Consider the following 18338-nt stretch of genomic DNA (forward strand, 5'->3'; position numbering starts at 1 on the left):
CAAACATCACTAACTGCATTCCTACTGATGTTCATGTAATGAAAATATTATCAGGTAGAAAGAAGTAATAGGCTGCCCAGTATGCCCTGTTGATATGCTAAAGTATGGAGAATTCACTGATTGTGGAAATGTTCGGTAAAATTGATAAACGATATGCAAACCACTTTATAATTAAATAAGAATTGCTTTTACTTTACATTCCATCTGGATCCCAATAATAGAAGGCACATTAACAAAAGATACTAAAGTTTAAAGGAGCACTCACGTGCTTCTATTCCTATTTATTAGCGATTGAGAATGAATGAACACACAAGACCAATTCCACTACTGCTAATAATATTCTCCACTACTACTAGCAGAAGCCATAAAGACAGTTACTCTAGCTGGAAACAATCAGTACAATGCATACCAGAGTCCTATCCAGTAAACCTGAGCTGGAGCTCAGGACTTTGCCACTATCAACTGACCAAATGACTCGCACATGGAAAAACTCAACTGAGCACCTCTCACTAGAGTAACGTCTTGTGACTGCACCGCTTTCCATCCAAAAGACAGATAGCGTGGCTTGCCTTTTTATAGAAAAATGTACAGAATAAGCAGAAAGAACACCTCAAATAATAATCAAAGATTTAAGTATGCTTCAGGAGCCACTGAAAGAAAAAGAAAAGCAAAATTGATAAATTCAGTTTAATTGCCAACACTTTGGGAAGGATCAGGTAGCAGAGATTTGGGGGGTAATTGTGAGATAGCAAACAACACAAGTCTCCTAAATTTGTGCTGCTTTATCCTGTTAAAGGATAAAAGTCATATGCTAATGACACAAGGACAAGAAGGACAAGTACACAGAATACATTCCAGTCACACATTCAAGACCAGGTAAAATCTCGCATGCCAAAAGACACACACCTACCTCCAAAGAACTGAGAGCAGACATCACAACATCTCTGTTGTCATCCTTGAGCCGACCAAAAATTGCTTCTTCTATGAAAGCCTGATCAAAGCCTTCCTGAAAAAATAAAGGAAAACAGAGTCAAAGGGAAAAAAAAATCATTTGTAGGTAGAACAGCTAACAGGCTTTTAATGAAGTATCTGAATTCTAGTGGAAGAGAAGTGGCAATATCATCTAAATGAAACCTCACAGGCAGACTAACTTTCAACAACTTTTCAACTTTCTTTCAAAAGAAAGAAAACTAGAAATATTCATTAGCTTGGATTTTATCTTAGCATGCAAGCAGCTTAATAAACAAGAACTCTATTCAGACTCCAGAACATGGGAAAACGGTGACAGAAGCCTACTGAAAACACCATGAAAAGCAGTAAGGATGACAAAAGCACAGTTTCACATACCACTCATCTTCAACTGGTAAGTCTGGTAAAGCAGCTTTTTGAAGACATTTTACGTTAAGTCAGTTTTGTAAGTGAGAGATTCAGACACAAACCTTTGAAGTTTCAATAACATCTTTCAAATGCTGAAGAGCCAAGACCCGCACAGCGGGCTGAGGATGATTCAAACTCAGCAGAAGAGAGGTATCAGAGTCTTCTAGAAACTGAAATACAGATTTCACAGTGACCCCCCATTGCATGTTAAAAATACTTTAAATGCACACAAGGATAATGGGAGACATTGTTATAGCAATTTTTTGTACCAGAAGAAAACCTGCATAATCTCGACCTAGAAAGTTAAACTACGGTACAATGATGTTGTATAACTGTTTTAAATTTGCCTTCTTCACTAATGCAGACAGTTTTTGGAAGATAGCTTAAAAAGTACAGTAAGCCACGGACACCATTATGTCCTAGAAAAGCATTACACTTATCTAAGGATTCTGAGAAAGCTCTAGTGACAATGTCAGTGTGACAGAGCACAGATAGAAACTGTTAAAAAGGCATCCCTGCTAGTCCAATTGCGTGCACTTATCTCAGGAACCTTAAAAGCTGGAAGAGAATCATATGCCTTTGTTCTGCATGCTTTGTTTTTCTGTTAATCCACTTGTTACTCAGACACAGAATCTGCACCTTTGTTAAATCAGTACAAAAATACAGGAAGCGCTTCTTTATGTAGTTTGTCATATTTTCCTAAGTGCTTTCAGTCTTTCAATCATTGCAAACAACAGCCATAATACTAACCATCTCTTATAATAAATTCCTTGGCCAGATCTGTTGCAGTAATGGTTATTCTGTGTTAGGCTGAGTTTCAATTGCTCTTCAGATAATGGCACAGGAAGAACTCTGTGGTCACTCTATTCTTCCATGTTACCGACTGTAAACATTCATAAAATCAGTTCAAGAAAAAGGACCAAGCCATCTTCTCTCAACAGTGATAAAGTTGTTTGTCAGCTTTCCCAAAACAGACACTTTTGACACTGACAGCATCCTTAAGTAAGATGAGGCCTTGCTGGGCACCACTGTGTTGTCACTATTGACCACTACGGTATATGCAGTGGCCATGTTTCTAAGGAAAAAAAAACTATTGGCAGCAATTGGAGCTGGTGAAAATGTATAAATTTAAACCAGTGAAAAAAGCTCACACTCACAAGTCCTTATGATAAACAAAAACTTAAAAGATCTGACAGCTTTTATTTTACCACAGTTTTGACCAAGCTCCTCCCCAAAATATTTAATCAAGTTGGGTTAATTTTTTTTTATTTGGGTTTTTTTTTCTTTTTTTGTGAGAATGGTAGACATTTTATTTATAAGAAGGAATAGAGAGCAGAACTCTGTCAAAAATCAGCCTTCTGACAGTATAACCATGTAAGAGCTGGGACCACAATCCTACCTACCTCGTACTTGCCACAGCTTAATGAAAGTGAAATAAATTGATGAAAAAGATTTTGGTCAGCCTCATCTGTGCAATCTTCCAGGTGCGTCTCCAACACAGAGTCTAAGGCTTTAGGATACCTGCCAAAAGACAAAACCATCAATATTTTCTGCAGAGGCTTATAGAAAAACGTGTATTTACAAGAGAAATGCAGGGAAAACCAAGGAAACTGAATGCACATGCATTCATCTGAACCAGATATTTTAAGTGGCTCAATTTTAAGCAATCAACCATTTTGTCTTAACACAGATGAACGAGATGCAGACCACTAGGATACATAACTAGCAGAGGTCATGCTACAAAGTAAAGAGCTGTACAAAGCCAGTAGGTCTGTGTCCATGTATTACAGTGATAACAAAATATGTAAGGACAGATCAGTAAAACAAAACTCTACAGACTGTGGGTCTGTCATAGAGAAATGGAACTTACTTTCTCTCAAGAAGTCTGATAAGAGGAAGGATCTTTTGATTGAGTGCAGCCATTTTGGTGGGATTGGATTCAATCTCTGTACCATGGGAGATAAACTCTTCAAGGAACTTGCTAAAATTACAAACAGAAGGAAAAACCACTATGTTTTGCATGGTACTGTTCTCATTACTATTATAAAGCACAGTGCTTAACAGGTTGGAATTAATATACATTATTTACTGCAAGTACAGATTTGCTCCTGGCCTGAAGTTTCACTCTGTCCCACAATTACTCCCACAAATGCTAAAAGAATAGCTCTTCTGGGTTACTGAATGTTTAAATTTCAAAATCCACAAGCGGATTTAACTTATGAACTCAGAAAAACATGCTCATATAATCCTAATGCCATTGTCAGGAATTATTTATTATTAAACCAGAAGTGACTGCAGCACTGTGTAAGAAAAAGAACTGAATCAACTCACGAAGCCAACAGGCAATCTAAATCCTTTTCCAATGGTATACTCTCAAGAATAACTTGAAGATGCTTGATGTAAATGTCATTTTCTGTCTCCCCGGATTCTTCTTGCTCCTCTAAGGACAATCATGAAAGAGGAATAATAGTTAGAGAACAGCCCCTGCATACTGATTAAAGCAAACAGCTTGTACAGGCATCATCCTCTGGTGAACCAAGCACGCAGCTTGAAGACCACAGTGCTCCTTGATTACTAGCACTAACTCTCTGTGATCCATTAGCAATGCTTTATACCAATGTCGTTAAAATGCCAAAGCCTGGACTGCTGCCAATAAATTCAAGCATGCTTTGGAATGTTCCAGACCTGCTGCTAAAAGCTGTGCCAGCAACTTCCCTACAGCATTCCTTGGTGTGAATCTGGACCTTTTTAACAAAAGAGCTTTCCCAGACGCAATTCAGCAACAAGGCCACAGTGCAAACAGACTCACTAGTGCAGACGCAGGCTGCAACTGCATGCCAGTCAGCCTCGCTGCCCCAAACTGTTCCCAGGCACATTTGATTCACTGGGTAAGCACAGTTGTCCCCTAATTAAACCACATATGGAGTACATGCAATCTACGCAAGAATGATTTCACAGTACTACAATAAACCTCTAAGAGTCAGAAAAGAGAAAAAAACAAAAAAAACAACTGGAAAAACAAAAAGCAAACACACAAAAGCTCAATCAGGTCCTCACATGTATTGGTGCAGTTTCAATGGAAGAAGCAATTACACAGCTGTGACATTTACCACAGATATCTGTCCTTAAGGCTAGCCCAAGTTTTAAAAAGAACCTGTGTTAACTTACCAGTATCACTTTTCACAATGGTGTGAACAAGGTGAGGCAACAGGTAGCGGAGAAGAGGAGAGACATCATAACCTGCTGACAGGCCTTGCAAAAGTGTTACTAGTTCTGGAGTTTTGCACAGATAATTAAATGGCCTGCACAATGGAAAGGGGGAAAAAAGAAAAGTATGTATACTCATCCGGGTTACAAACACTTTCAAAACCACGCAGACTTCACGAGGATTCAATTTTCAGCATCAGGTAACAGCCCCACTGTAAGCAAACACTGCAATGATTCAAGGGGCTCCACTTCCTTAATGCCAGAGGTTTTTTAATATCCAAGAAGAAAAGAGAGTACTGCCAGTCATGTTGAACACAGCTGCTGCAATGGCACAGTGAACTTACCTAAGCTTTTTGCAAAGTTGGTAGTACAAGAAAAAATACTTCTATGAATTGCAGGAAGAGATATCCTCACACTGCAAGGAGCGTATCCAGCCCCCGGTGGTAGCAAAAGGGATGGGAAGTAATTGTGCAATGACAGATCCTCTGAGTAGAAGCCATTTCCCTTTCTGCTAACACAAAGCTTCATCTTGTCTCCTTTTACACCCACCTGGCTGGATGCTACATGCATCAAGCATGCCTCTCCTTAGGTCCTCACACCTGTGCTTTTTAACCTATGACAGTGTTCAAGTATCTGGAAGGTAATCACTCTATATATCCCTCATAAGATTTTTCCTATTGGAATATTGGCTCTCTGCCAGCAAGCAAATTCCATGTAGCATGTGGGACTATGTTCAAATGCATGTTAACAGCACAAGCCAACTGTTCCAGGGCAGGGCAGACAGATGGGAATGCACCTACCACATGTTCCTCCAGGAGAACACCTCACCTGAAGTGAGACCAAAGAAGTGGTGGTATAGAAGCACTTATGCTTCAGGCAATAAACTACACAAACTCAAAGCCCTTCCACTAAAGGGGCAGAACTTTTTTGCACTTTCCAGAAAACCTCTTACTTGACAGGGTTCAGTTTTGCATATTGACATCAATGACCTTACTAAGAGAAGTAGCAGGAGAAGGACCAAGAGATGACCAACTCGTACCACTGAGACTCCTTTGCTATAGTGAGCATACAAATTTTCAAAGTAAATTTTCAAAGTAAGCCAAAGGAACTTCCGAGCCCTTTGAAATGTCAACTACCAAAACTTCTGACAGGGAAGTATCCCATTAATGATGAGGATATAAAAATTTCAAATTATCCAAGTGCAGTTTGGAATTTTACAAAGTGGGAAAATTTGATTCATGTAGACTTACTTTTTCCCAAGCTTATCTCCTTTCTGAGTTTGTAGAAGTAGGTTCAAGCAAGCCAGCCCATCCCTGATTAATGAGGGCACTTTAAATAATGTCTTGCTTATCTGGACCATCAAGGAATGCACCAAGGAAGTCTCCACTGTCACTTTTACTGTCATCTGACAGATTATCATATATGTTGCAGCTCTGTAATCCTGTACAGAGGATTTCAAGCCCTAGAAAAGGAGATAAAGGTGAATTTTTAACACAGAATAACACGAAAGAGTACATTAACATAAAAACAATTTTTATTCTGACATCCACAGAATCACACTACATTCTTTTCCATGTGTTAATGTTCAAGGTATTTATAAATTCCACTTCCAAGAAGAAAAAGCTGTCATGCAGGGTGCTCAGATAAAGAAGACACATTTATTAACTACTGCTCTGTTTGTTAACAAAGCCAACAGTCCTGGAGGAGAGAGGACATTAAAGCAGCCTGTCTACCCTGACTCCATTTCCTCATGATTTAGCATGATAAATCGCAGAGCAAAGACATTCTTCAAACTGTGTACCCATTTCTCACAGCTCCATTCCTCATGCAGAGTAGAAAACAGTTCTTAAAGTGCTCATCTGAGGTGTGAAGAAACATTATTTCCCATGGACCCTCACCTGCCTGAGGTTTCAAATCAGGCTGAGTGGTGCAATATGTATCATACAGGATGTCTCTCTCAGATACCTGCAGATGCACGCCTGCAGAACACTGTACACTTCATCACACAGGAAGGAAACAGAGCTTCACCTACCTTTTGGATGTAAGGGAGCAGCAGAGAGACCATAGTGTCTGTTATCTTCTCTGCAGCTCCAAGAGCTGACACAATCGTGGAAGCATAAAATACAAGGAGAACTCTCAGTTGAGCTGAATTGCTGGGACACTCTGAAAAGACCTGGATCACAGAAAAGTATCAGTTGTTCAGACGTCAGGGCAAGTGGAAATGCATATATGGCTTCCCTCCAATCATCAGAATCTTAGAATTCCAGCCTGTAAGCTCCACCAGCTCCTGCTGGCACAACTTAAGTCATCACCTCTTGCAGCAGTAACCCTCACCAGAGGTTATTGCTCCTCCTCACAGATACAGCATATGGAAATGGGTGTCAGTGTAGTTAATCAGAATAAAGCAGCCAAAATCCCTCGTGATCTTGGTGTACTGCTCAAGACTCAGAGCTGGACAGCCAAGAAGCAAACTGGTATGTTTAAAACCTCCTTCTACACCTATGAATAAATTCTGTTATTGTGTGTGCTTTGCTTAGTTTGACAGCAGATGCATCCCAGTTCTCTAAATAACTGGAACTGTCATACATCTTACCCTTCTGAGACTATAGAACTAGCCCTCTATTTGACATCAGCTGAAAAAAACGAAATAAATTTGCCCACCTTCTAACATTCTCAATTTTAAGTTCTCAATTATATTTGAAGACGTATATTTAAAACACCCATGAGAACCCGCAGGAGAGACATGGAAATTCAGAGCACAGTTACAAACTAATACCATGAGTTTATGAAAGAAATTAAGACAATTAAGTACTCTGAGGCAACACAGTACATAATAGAGTATTGCCAAATTCTTTTGTCATGGCTGATTGGTACTCAGCTGTTTCCTTATACGAAGTTCTGACAGACGGTCATCTTCACAAATTATAATAAAAGAAATCTTCATATTGTTTACTGATAAATGAGTCATTTTACTCTTTGATATGTAGTTCAAAATACTAAGAAATAGGACACTACTATACAAACATGGGGAAGACAAAGTGACAAAGAACAACATTCTAGAACAAATGAACAACCTTCACAGATTTTGCCACCAGCCTGCAGATGAAATCCATGAAATCCAGGTCTTTGTAGCAGTGTGTAATGACAGTACCCCTTGCCAGTGGGACTCCAGGTTTCTTTACACAGTGAAAAAAAGTAAAATCAGAACACTCAGAGTAAAGCAAAGCACAGAAAGTAAAAATTACTATTATCTCTAGATTAATCCTACTGATCAGTTAACACCATTTAAATTGAAATAAGTACTGGATATCCACACATGGCTCTACAATGTTTTGCGTCTAAATTAAGACAGATGATGAAGAGAATCACATTTAATCTACATGCAAATAAACATACATCTTAGTAATTGATGTATCTTCCCAGCAGTAGCAAATACTTACACCTTAAAAGCATGCTTTAACTTAGACAAAACAGAGAGTAAAAAGTCAAAGCTTTTTAATATCAACTTCATCTCTAAAGAAAGATAACAGAAACAACATGTGGGCATCCAGGCTCCATTCCTGTAGTTAGATCTTTCAGTACAGTTCCACAACTAACCACATAAGTTGGTGGACCATATTCATAAGCAGAGTAAGAGTCAAGATATTATTAAATAAAATCCCTCAAGCTCCTCCCATTTTGCATCTGTTAAATACTTTACCCTTATTGGATCCATCCAATGCCACTTATGAGTTGGGCTTTTTATATCTAAAAGTTGAATAACTCTCACAAATAGATTAGTCTCATGATATGGCAGAACACAACCAATCAAACTGTCTTGATTGTAGAGATGAATGTGAAATCTAAGGAAAAGAACATACATATGGAGTTAAAAAGTATCTGGAAGTCAAAAAGGAAAAAAAAACCCATCCACATTCTTCTCCAAATACCTTGTTTACTTGCTTTTAAGAAAGACCTGACATGGTTGTCAAACTGACTCAGAAATATGGTCCACCTACAGTCCAGAAACTCAAGGTGGCCACCAGCTTGTACGTGCTAGAAGAAAGGAACAGTGCTAAGTCCTTCTTTTCCCTCACTGTCAATCATTTTAGGTCCCTGTATGACTAAAAACTACCTTAATTTCTTCTGCATAGATTTCAATATTAAACCAGATGTTACAATAATCTAGTATGAATCTCAGTATAACAGATGTTTAAAAAATTGTGATTCAAAGGCTGTATCAAGAAAATCACCCATTCTTTCATGGTAAGTACTACACTTTCTGGATTTGGATAGGTTAATTTATATAAATAAATACAACATCACAAAATACTTGGCTGCTTTTTTCTTCACACCTTCTAACAAAATCTTGAAATAAGAATAGTTAGGGCTCATGGTTCACAGTTAATATTGAAAACTTGCTATTTTACGAAGTCCACTTCTAAAAGCACAATACCCTAACTGCCTCTCTATGTCTTCTGTAAGATGCCTAGGGCTGGGCAACTTTGGTGAAAGCTAGGCAAGGAAGTAATTGCTTTTATACAGAGTACCATGACAGGTTAAAATTTTCACAGAAATTCACCAAAAGACAAAAATCTAATTGGCAAAGAAGAGCACCTGGCCCCATAAATACTAAGCCCAAATGCACATTATTAACATTTTGACCTGTATTTTCAGACAGCTAAAGTAAAATTATTTGAAGTTTTTGTCATTGGAGAAAAATAAATCTTGCATTTCTAGCCTTATCTATTGACAGGTAGGATATTCAGTGGATTACCTGTGAATCAGCCATTCGAGGCACTTCTGGGCTGGCTTAAGCATAAAGTAAGGGGACAGATGAATGAGGAACAATGAAATATTCTTATTCAGCTGCTGATTTACTGCTTTAGTCTGAACACTGCGTTCAAGGCCTTTGGATGTGGAACTAAACAAACTGGACTGGAACTCTTCAAATGAAGGATCAATCCCCATCAGCTCTTCTAAGCCAGTGCATCCTGTGGGGAAAAAAATAAAAATGGGAGGGATGCTTAAAACCCAACAGTTTGGTTCCCCAGTCCTACCTTCCAACCTCCTCACTGGCATATCCAACTTTTTTGCTATACTGGTATATGTCATCCTCACTAAGCAAACCAAAACAAACAGTAAAGACACCTAAGACCAAAACTTAATATACTTGAAGTATTTCTTAACCAACAAAGAAAAACAACATTAGCAACTATCAGCAGAGTGCTCTCGCAGCACTGAAGGCCAGCAGCATCCTGGGTTGTGCTGTCCCTGAGAGCACAGCCAGCAGGCTGAGGAGGGGGGAACTGCCCTTTCCATTCGTGAGCTGCAGCTGGAGCAGTGTGTGCAATTTTGAGATCATCAGTGGAAGAAAAACATTTCCATATGGATGTGAGTTCAGCAGAGGAATGCTGAGATGGTCTGGGGACTGGAAAACAACATACAAGGAAAAGAAGTAACTGGGTTTGTTCAGCGTGGAGAAGAGAGAGTCAAAAGGAAATCTTCCTGCTGTCTGCAACTACTTAGCAGGATATAGTGTGGGTTACCAAGAAGATGGAGCCAGACTCTTCTCACAGATGCACAGTGGAAGGATGGGAGGGCAACAGTTGCAAGCTGGAACGTAGGAAATTCAAAGCCAATGTATAGGTTCTACTTTTTCTAACAGTGGAGTGATCAAACATTGGATCAGAGGTCCAATATTGGATCAGGGACCATAGAAACTCCATCCTCAAACTCAGCCACACAGTTCTAGAGGAACTATTTAAGAAACTAAAAATATGCTCTGTGTTGCATCAAATATATATCTACAGTCCCGTTACTTAAAATCAGTACATGATATCAATCTGCCTATCAATAACAAAACAGCTTTCTTATTCAAGAGTATCACATTCCTGGATAAAATTTTATACAAAAATGGAAGGGGATAAAGCATGAAGAATTTGAAGTGTGCCAACACTTCAGCTTGAAAGGCTACTGCCACTGCACGTTATTTGTGACCATAATGTTACCCAAGAGCAGGGCATCAGCATGTTTTCATGAAACACAGAATTCAGGTCAGAGGGGACCTTGGGAGATTTCCAGTCCCAGGCTCTGCTCAAAGCAGGGTTAAAAGGGCCCCCAAAATCGGACCAGGTTGCTCAGGGCATTATCCTGCCAGGGTTTTTTTTTTCCAGGCACAATCTCCCTGGACAATCTTGTTAACTGCTTGACTGTCCTCACACTGAAAAATCCTTTCCTTCTATCCAGTTTGAACTCCTGTTCTTTCAATGTATGCCCACTGTCTCCTGTCCTCCAGCCATACATTCCTGTGGACAGCCTGGTGCATCTCCTGGGAAGCTCCTCAAAGGCAGTGGCAAGCTCCTATGAGACCCATCCAAAGCCTTCTCTTCTCCAGACTGAATGAAACCAGAGACATTCCTCCCACGAACATTCTCTTATTCGGCAAATTCTCTAGTCCTTGAGCATCTTGGGGATCCCTGGCTCTTCTCCATCACCTTATCCTTACGTGCCCAGAAAAGTGCTCCTAGAGCGACTGCTCCATGGTTTTCTCAAGGACTGGAGTGATGCTGACTAGCCTGCAGCTTTTTGAATTATTCTTTTGGCCTTTTTTGAATACGGGTTTGCCTTTCCTATTTATCTTGCTCCAGATTTTTTTTTTGCAGAGATTGTTTTTAAAACCAGTGGCATCTAAGCAGCCAAACTCACCGATGGCAAAAAAAGTGTCCCTGTCAATAGTCGCGGCTTCCTTGCAGTTGAACAGCAGCGATGCCACTTCGCTGCGGTCCAGGAGGCTGGGATCGTTCTGGGGAAGCGCCAGCCGCTTCAGCTGCTCCGCCAGGGACGTCATGGCTTCGCGCTTCGGGGAAAGGAGCCTCCGGAGAAAACTGGGGACAGAAAAGCACAGCAGGCCCACGGATGAAGCAGCCGCACGCAGAGCAGCCGCCTCTCCCGGCCCCTTCCCGGCCGCGCTGCGGGGCGCGCACGTGCGGCCAGGCCGAGCCCAGCCGGGCCCAGCCGGGGAGGAGGGGGTACAGCGCCCGGCGGTGACGCCTGTCCCGGTCCCTGTCCCGGTCCCGGTCCCCGCCACCGACCTGGCTCCCGCCGCTGCCCGCCGGGCCCCACGTGGGCTGCGCGCGCCGCTCACCCGGAAGCGGCTGCTCCGGAGGCTCGGGAAGTTCCCGCCCCGCCGGCGGGAGCCGGGCCCGGCCCCGGCCCCGGCCCTGCCCTCGCTCCGCCCCGGGGAGCGGGAAAGGAGCTGGAGGTGCTGGGGGAGAGCGCCAGCGGCGTGTCCGGGAGCCAGGGCACCCTGGCCTGTGGCAGAATGGTGTGGCCAGAAGGACCAGGGAAGGGATCTCCAGGTCCTGTGTCCGCTTCTGTGCCCTTAAGTACAAGGAAGACACTGAGATGCTGGAGTGAATCTAGAGAAGGGCAACAAAGCTGGTGAAGGGTCTGGACCACAAGTCCTGTGAGGAGCAGCTGAGAGAGCTGGAGGTGTTTAGCCTGGGGAAAAGGAGGCTCAGGGGGACCTTCTCACTCTTTACAACTGCCTGGAAGGAGATTGTAGCCAGGTGGGAGTTGGTCCTTCCTCCGGGCAACAAGGGACAGGACAAAAGGAAATGGCCTCAAGTTGTGCCAGTTTAGATAGGATATTAAGAAAAATTGTTTCACTGTAAGGATGGTCAGGCCTAGGGAAGTAAAGGAGTCACCATCCCTGGAGGTAGTTAGAAGACATGTACTTTAGATATGTGTCATTTAGGGACATGGTTTAGGGGTGGACTTGGCAGTGCTGGGTTAGTGGTTGGACGCAATGATCTTAGAGGTCTTTTCCAGCCCAAATGATTCTATGATTCAGCTAAGTATGTGCCACGTCCAGGAATGGCCATGCTGGCATGTAGCTGGTCTCCGTGAGGGAAGCAGCTGTTGTGGCCATTGTGGATTGTTTCATCCATCCAGGCAGATGCCTTGGAGGGCAGTGTCCCTGTGGAGGCATCATGCAGGTGTGGGGCAGCCTGCCTGCACTGAGGCAGCAACCAGTCCAGGCACCAGCCAGAGTGTGAAGGCAGCAGCAGTGGAGAGATGGACAAACCTCAGTGAGGTGTCTGTGGCGGGGCTGCTGCAGGCTTTGTGCTGAGCTCAGCAAGGCAACAGCCCAGGCTGGGAGTGGGGATCCACAAAACATCTCTTCAGAGAAGAGATGGAACAACTAGAATTGTTCCACCTTGGGTTTTTTCCATATCTGGAGTGAGTGATGTTAGGGAAAGTGCAGGATTCCCATGAGCAGAAGGTATTGAAAGCTGCAGTAATGTGTGTGGGCTAGATCCCAGCTGCAGAACCACAGAATGATCTAGACTGGAAGAGTCCTCTAAAAGCCATCTGATCCAGCCCCAGAGCAGGGCCAGCTTAGAGCAGTTTGCTCACAGTTTTGCCTGGTTGTGTTTGGAATATCTCCAAGGGTGGAAATTCCATGGCTTCACTGAGCCTCTCATCCGAGATTTGCTCACCCTCAGATTAAAAAGAAATTTCTAATGTTAAAACCCATGGTATCTCCCATCCGTTTGCATTCAACGTTGTAGGGTTCTGCACCTGGAAGAGGGTGCACAAAACCAGAAAGGGAACATGGCTTGTGACAAACCAGGAGAAGCCTGGCAAAAAATCAGAAATAAAACGTATTCCAACTGGTGTCAGCAGATGGACAAAATGATACCAAAGATAACAATTCCAGCACCAGTTCTGTAAAACTATTTCCATATATTGTTGTTCTCAACAATATATGCAATATATGCATAGCTTCGTAGCTATGACAGAAGTAACAGATTTGTTTGTAAGGCTGCTGTATTTGGCAATCATTTAACATGCAGTACAAATACAAAATGCTGATAGAAGTTTGGTACTGCAGATAATTATTTAAATGCTTAATTTTATCCATTGAGAGTGTCCACTGATTTCAATATTTTGTTATTTCTCTCTGATTTATTTTGCTTGTATTAGGTTAAACCATTGTAGGAGTGGGAGCAGAGGGAAGAAATGCAGCTGGATGTCCGACTCTGTGCCTGATGATATTTACCAGTGACTTGTTAGAGTGTGTGTGTTAACTCTGTGTCACGTTCCCTCTGACATGGTATGATCTGGATGTAATATCAGCAGTTGCTGAGCTGGTAAGAGTTGCTACCACTGCAGTTATAACAGTGTTAAAGTGTTTGGAGGATATAACTGATTTAACAGGGATTGATACTATTTTTCTGATTGTTCTAACACTTGAGATACTGATCATCTAGCAAAGGAGCTGGCTGGAGGTGGTGCAAACCAAAAGGCCAGTTTTATTGCACTTTTTCACGTTCCCTGTGACTTCTGTGCATTCTTTTCTTCCATGAAACTTTCATGTGACCTTACTGCTAGCATAATTTAAAACCTGCAGAAATATGCATGTTTCCATGCCTAAAAATACCAAACATTAAAATATCTAGAAAATATGCAAGGGGCATAAAGTTGGTTCTAAAACAAGAAAACCAGTCTTGTTTGTTTGTTTGCTTGCTTTTTTTTAGCAGGGTGGTTCATTATTTAAATGCTCTAGCCAGAAAGATAAACTGGAAGCTGTAAATGCTGAAATGTGTTCAGGTTTTCCAGTACTCCTATCCCACTCTATTCTTTCCCATGGAGAGCTGCAAAACAAAGGTTTTATACCTTTGTGCTTTCTATTCCATCCTTGTTTGGTTCCAAAGTAAAGCTGGATCCCTTTGGAAGTTAATTGGTGGAAGAGACACCTTATGCAGAGGGAAAAATATTTTTTCTTGATTTGATTATAAAGAAATGTTTTGTGGAAAAGTATAAGCTCAGAAAGTCTATTAGGAAATATGCGTAGCTGGCTTTGTAATTATCCAGTGTTGAACTTGAGCCTCGTGGAGATTTGGTCCATGTTGGACTCCAAAGAGGTGCTCTTTGGAACTGAAATCCAAAGCTGTTTCAAGGAGTCCCTTTATTTTCTCATCACACAGGTGGTCTGTGTAGGTGAAATTCTCATAGCCACACTGCAGCTGAGATCACCTCTGCTGATGGCTACTATGAAACTGCACTTGAACGAATATATTGTCTGTTAAAATTAATAGAGTCTTAGAATATAAATTGTCATGTGCTAACTTTTAATTGGGAAAAAGGTGATCTGTTTCAAGCATCTTCTGTAGGTTATTCACTTGTAAGCATTGGTGTGTTTGAAATGGTTTGGTTGAGAAAGGCAACACACATTAAACTTTTAATGTTCTTTGTATTTGGGTGAGTTTGTGGTACTGCTGGAGCAAATACAATGGATATCTTTATATAGCTAGAGGTCTAGTGTTTATTTTCCTTTTCTTCCAACTCACCTCACCAGCTGTGCATTGAGCAGAGCTTCATCTGCCTTGGTAAGTGATGTAATACAGCAGGAAAAGATTTGTAGAATGAAGTGGTGCTGAGAAACCCTCATGATACTGTGTGCATTTCAGAGGTTTTATGGAGACCAGATCTTGTTCTTTCTGATCAAACTCCTGTGTGTTGTGTTCCTGGAATGCATCTTTCTGGTTTGGTTTCATTTGTAAGCAAGAGATGGGGAGGAATTTCATTTAGAGAGGAAAAGGGAATCCCTTTCTCATAGAAAAAAAAAAGGGAGTGTTCAGTAGCATTTGATTGTAATACATCAGAATGAATGTGAAGGAACTGAGTACTACCTATGCAATTTACTGTTTACATACCAAGTTACAGTGTTTGTATTAAATCCTCTTAAGCATTCTCAAGTTGTTACTAATTTATTTACTAGTATGGTGCTTCTTTTTTCCTTCTTGCACTACCTTCTGTAATCTAGTGAACCACCATGATAAACAGTTCTGAAGGAGACAGAAGAAAGCCACCTTCCCTGTGCTTCCCCATCACTTGCTAATAATCTTGGTGTGTTCCCTGACATTTCCCCATGCCATTTCTAATTGGAAATGTGACAGTGCCTGGCATCTAAAATATAATGTGATTGCAGCATGATGAAGTAATAGTAAAACCTTTCTAGGATATGCAAAGGAGATTGTCACTTTCTTGGAGTGTATGATGTTCTTTAATGTTTTAAGCAAAAGTAGGTGTTAACAGATCCATGTGTTTAATGTGGGTATGTGGCTGCTAACTAAACTGTAAATCAATCTGTGTTTCAGAGCAGTGGCTTAAACATCTTGTTCACCCAAAGTATCTCATTGTCAAGGAATATATATTGTGTTTTGCTGTTGGTTTTAGGAGGCATGCTGAAGTTTTATAGTTTGGGAGGCTGTGCAGTTTAATCTGCTACTCTGAGCCAATCCATGTCCTTTGTTCTTAATTCATGTACATATCTGCTCCCTATTAGAAGATTATCATTTATAAGAATGCACCTGTGGTCTCTGAATTTATAGAGTTACTGTAGTTATCAGGAAGAACAGTGCTTTATTGTGTTCTTTAGGCTGCATTAATCTATTTTTCTCTCTTTTCAGTTCTTTCTGTACCCTGTGACGCTGCAGCTGTCACCGTTCACCAGTGGGCATTGTGAAATGATGAGGCAGTACCTTTCTGCAGGGTACACATTGATAAGGCCTTGAGGCTCCTATTTCCTTGGCTAAGCTTTTGCTAGAAGCAAGGAGATGGGAGCTGTTTTGTCGTATAGTAATGCACCTATCTAAAATGAGGGAGGTAAGATTTGTTTTTCCTGTCTGCTCTTTCTCCCATAAGGGCTTGATCTTTTTATGCTTGCATCAGTGAAACTCAGGAGTAATTCTGATGAGGTCAGTGAAGCTGTATGAGTGCACAGCTGATGTAACTGGAGGCAGGCACAATCAAGCATAATTCATAGAATCACAGAATGGTTTGAGTTGGAAGGGACCTTATAGATCATTTAGTTCCAACCTCCCCACCATGGGCAGGGACACCTTTCACTAGACCAGGTTACTCAGAGCCCCATCCACCCTCACCTTGAACACTGTCAAGGTTGAGACATCCACCACTTCTCTGGGGAACCTGTTCCAGTGCCTTACCACCCTCACATTAAAGAATTTCTTCCTAACATCCAATATAAACCTACTTTCTTTCAGTTTGAAGCCATTCCCTGTGTTCTATCACTACAGTTCTTGACAAAGAGTCCCTCTCCGGATTCCCTGTATCCTCCTTCAGATACCGGAAGGTTGCTGTTAGGTCTTCACACAACCTTCTCCAGGCTGAACAGCCTGTGTTCATAGGAGAGGTGCTCCTGTCCTGTTATCAGCTTTGTGGTCTCCTCTGGACTTGCTCCAACAGTTCCACGTCCTTCTTATGTTGGGAACACCAGAGCTGGATGCTACACTCCTGGTGGGGGTCTCACAAGTGCAGAGTCGAGGGGTAGAATCCCCTTCTTTGCCCTGCTGGCCGTGCTGTTTTGGATGCAGCCCAGGACATGGTTGGCTGTCTGGGCTGTGAGGACACATTGCTGGGTTGTGTTGAGTTTTTTCTACACCATCACCACTCAGTGGTGGTTGAAATTACAGAGAATTGCACTTCTCACTGCTGGATTAGGTCTGAAGGGAGAAAAATACTTGAATTGAACTGAAGGTCTGGAAGAAGCTTCCCTGCTAGGCCGTGCATCCAGAACATCATTGGCTAACTGCCCACTCTGGCAGGCAGCGTCATGTTTTCCTGGATGTCCTTGAAAATCTTTTGTAGCTTCCCCCAGCCATAAATTCTCATGTTTAGCTGCATTCCAGATCTAATAATGAATAGAAACCCTCTAGATGTGGTGGTGGAAAGCTGTTTTGGGGATTTCACTGTATTAAAGGCTTTCTGATATGGTAAGAGACTAAAGGCTTTTGAATCAAAATTGCTGTAAAGGAAGCTTTTAAATATATATTCTACATAAGGAGAAATAAACCCAAAATAAGCCAACTAGCTTCAGCTAGACACATGCAGAGAGAGCATTGTCTTGAAAAAGGTAGGCAATAGTCATCTTTGTAAATCCATTTGTATCCATTTGAGGTAGGTCTAGTTTATCCTAGGAGCATCAGGGAGAGGAAGGAAGACAAATGGAGATGGTAAACAATGGGAAAAAAAAGCTGTCCTTTCAGTGCTGAGCTGCTTGATGGATTGTGACTTTTTTGTTTGTGTAGAAAGTCAGCTAGAAAGTTGGATTATAGAGACTGCATAACAGTTGCAATGAAAAGTAGGAAAATGTCTCTCATGATTGCCGTGAATGTATAGTCCTTTGTCATGCTTTGCTATTTCTTAGGCTGGGGAATACAATATTGCATCTATAAATTAACTGTTTATTATTATGAAAAGGTACCTGTGCCAGACAATCTACTGAGAGAGTAGGTGTCATAGATCTACTGTGGGGTAGTTGTGAGTCACACTGTTTAATGCATTGGAGTGTAGCAATGTGGCCATTGGGGACTTGGATGTAATAAACAATAAGGAAAATGTTGTGTACTAGACATGTCTCATCGCTCATAGCAGGGCTGTAAACAGTAAAAGAGACAATAAACTGAAGGATGGGAAGGAGGAAAAAGTGATCAATAGGGAACATGCTTAACACACTTTTCTTACTGCATGTACAGTCTTGCTATCACCTCCTTCAATTGCCTGTTAATCAAGCAATTGGCAGGTGTTGGAACAGCAGCAGAGCTCACTCACCTGTTCCTGACCTGCAGCTGTTCAAACCTCTATTTGCTTGTCAGCCAGCCACTTTCTGGGTCTTTTTAAAAAAAAAAGTTAGGCTGAATCACAGCTCTTTCCCTGAAGAAGAAATGGTGTCGTTCCTATCTGAA

General features: G+C 41.5%; 1 protein-coding gene and 1 long non-coding RNA gene across 2 annotated transcripts in view; one reads left to right on the plus strand and one right to left on the minus strand.

Moving 5' to 3' along the window:
- HEATR1 (HEAT repeat containing 1) overlaps positions 1–11717 on the minus strand; it is a 36092-nt gene extending 24375 nt beyond the window's left edge. The window contains exons 1-13 of the mRNA XM_042025295.1: positions 11658–11717; positions 11272–11450; positions 9341–9557; positions 8285–8426; positions 7659–7760; positions 6617–6757; positions 5835–6046; positions 4546–4679; positions 3709–3817; positions 3248–3358; positions 2781–2898; positions 1440–1547; positions 911–1006 (exon numbers count right to left, since the gene is read on the minus strand). Of these exons, the coding sequence (XP_041881229.1) occupies positions 911–1006; positions 1440–1547; positions 2781–2898; positions 3248–3358; positions 3709–3817; positions 4546–4679; positions 5835–6046; positions 6617–6757; positions 7659–7760; positions 8285–8426; positions 9341–9557; positions 11272–11413 (1632 nt within the window). The 5' untranslated portion in view covers positions 11414–11450; positions 11658–11717. The remainder of the gene's footprint in view (positions 1–910; positions 1007–1439; positions 1548–2780; positions 2899–3247; positions 3359–3708; positions 3818–4545; positions 4680–5834; positions 6047–6616; positions 6758–7658; positions 7761–8284; positions 8427–9340; positions 9558–11271; positions 11451–11657) is intronic.
- Positions 11718–11764: 47 nt separating this feature from the next.
- LOC121663250 lies at positions 11765–16285 on the plus strand. The gene is made up of 3 exons (XR_006015577.1): positions 11765–12134; positions 13555–13721; positions 16044–16285. It is a non-coding gene; the product is annotated as an uncharacterized LOC121663250 (long non-coding RNA).
- The last annotated feature ends 2053 nt before the right edge of the window (positions 16286–18338 follow it).

Source organism: Corvus kubaryi, unplaced genomic scaffold, assembly GCF_017639235.1.
Source record: "Corvus kubaryi isolate FWS band 111438036 unplaced genomic scaffold, C.kubaryi_AGA036_p1.0 37266, whole genome shotgun sequence".
Lineage (NCBI taxonomy): Eukaryota > Metazoa > Chordata > Aves > Passeriformes > Corvidae > Corvus > Corvus kubaryi.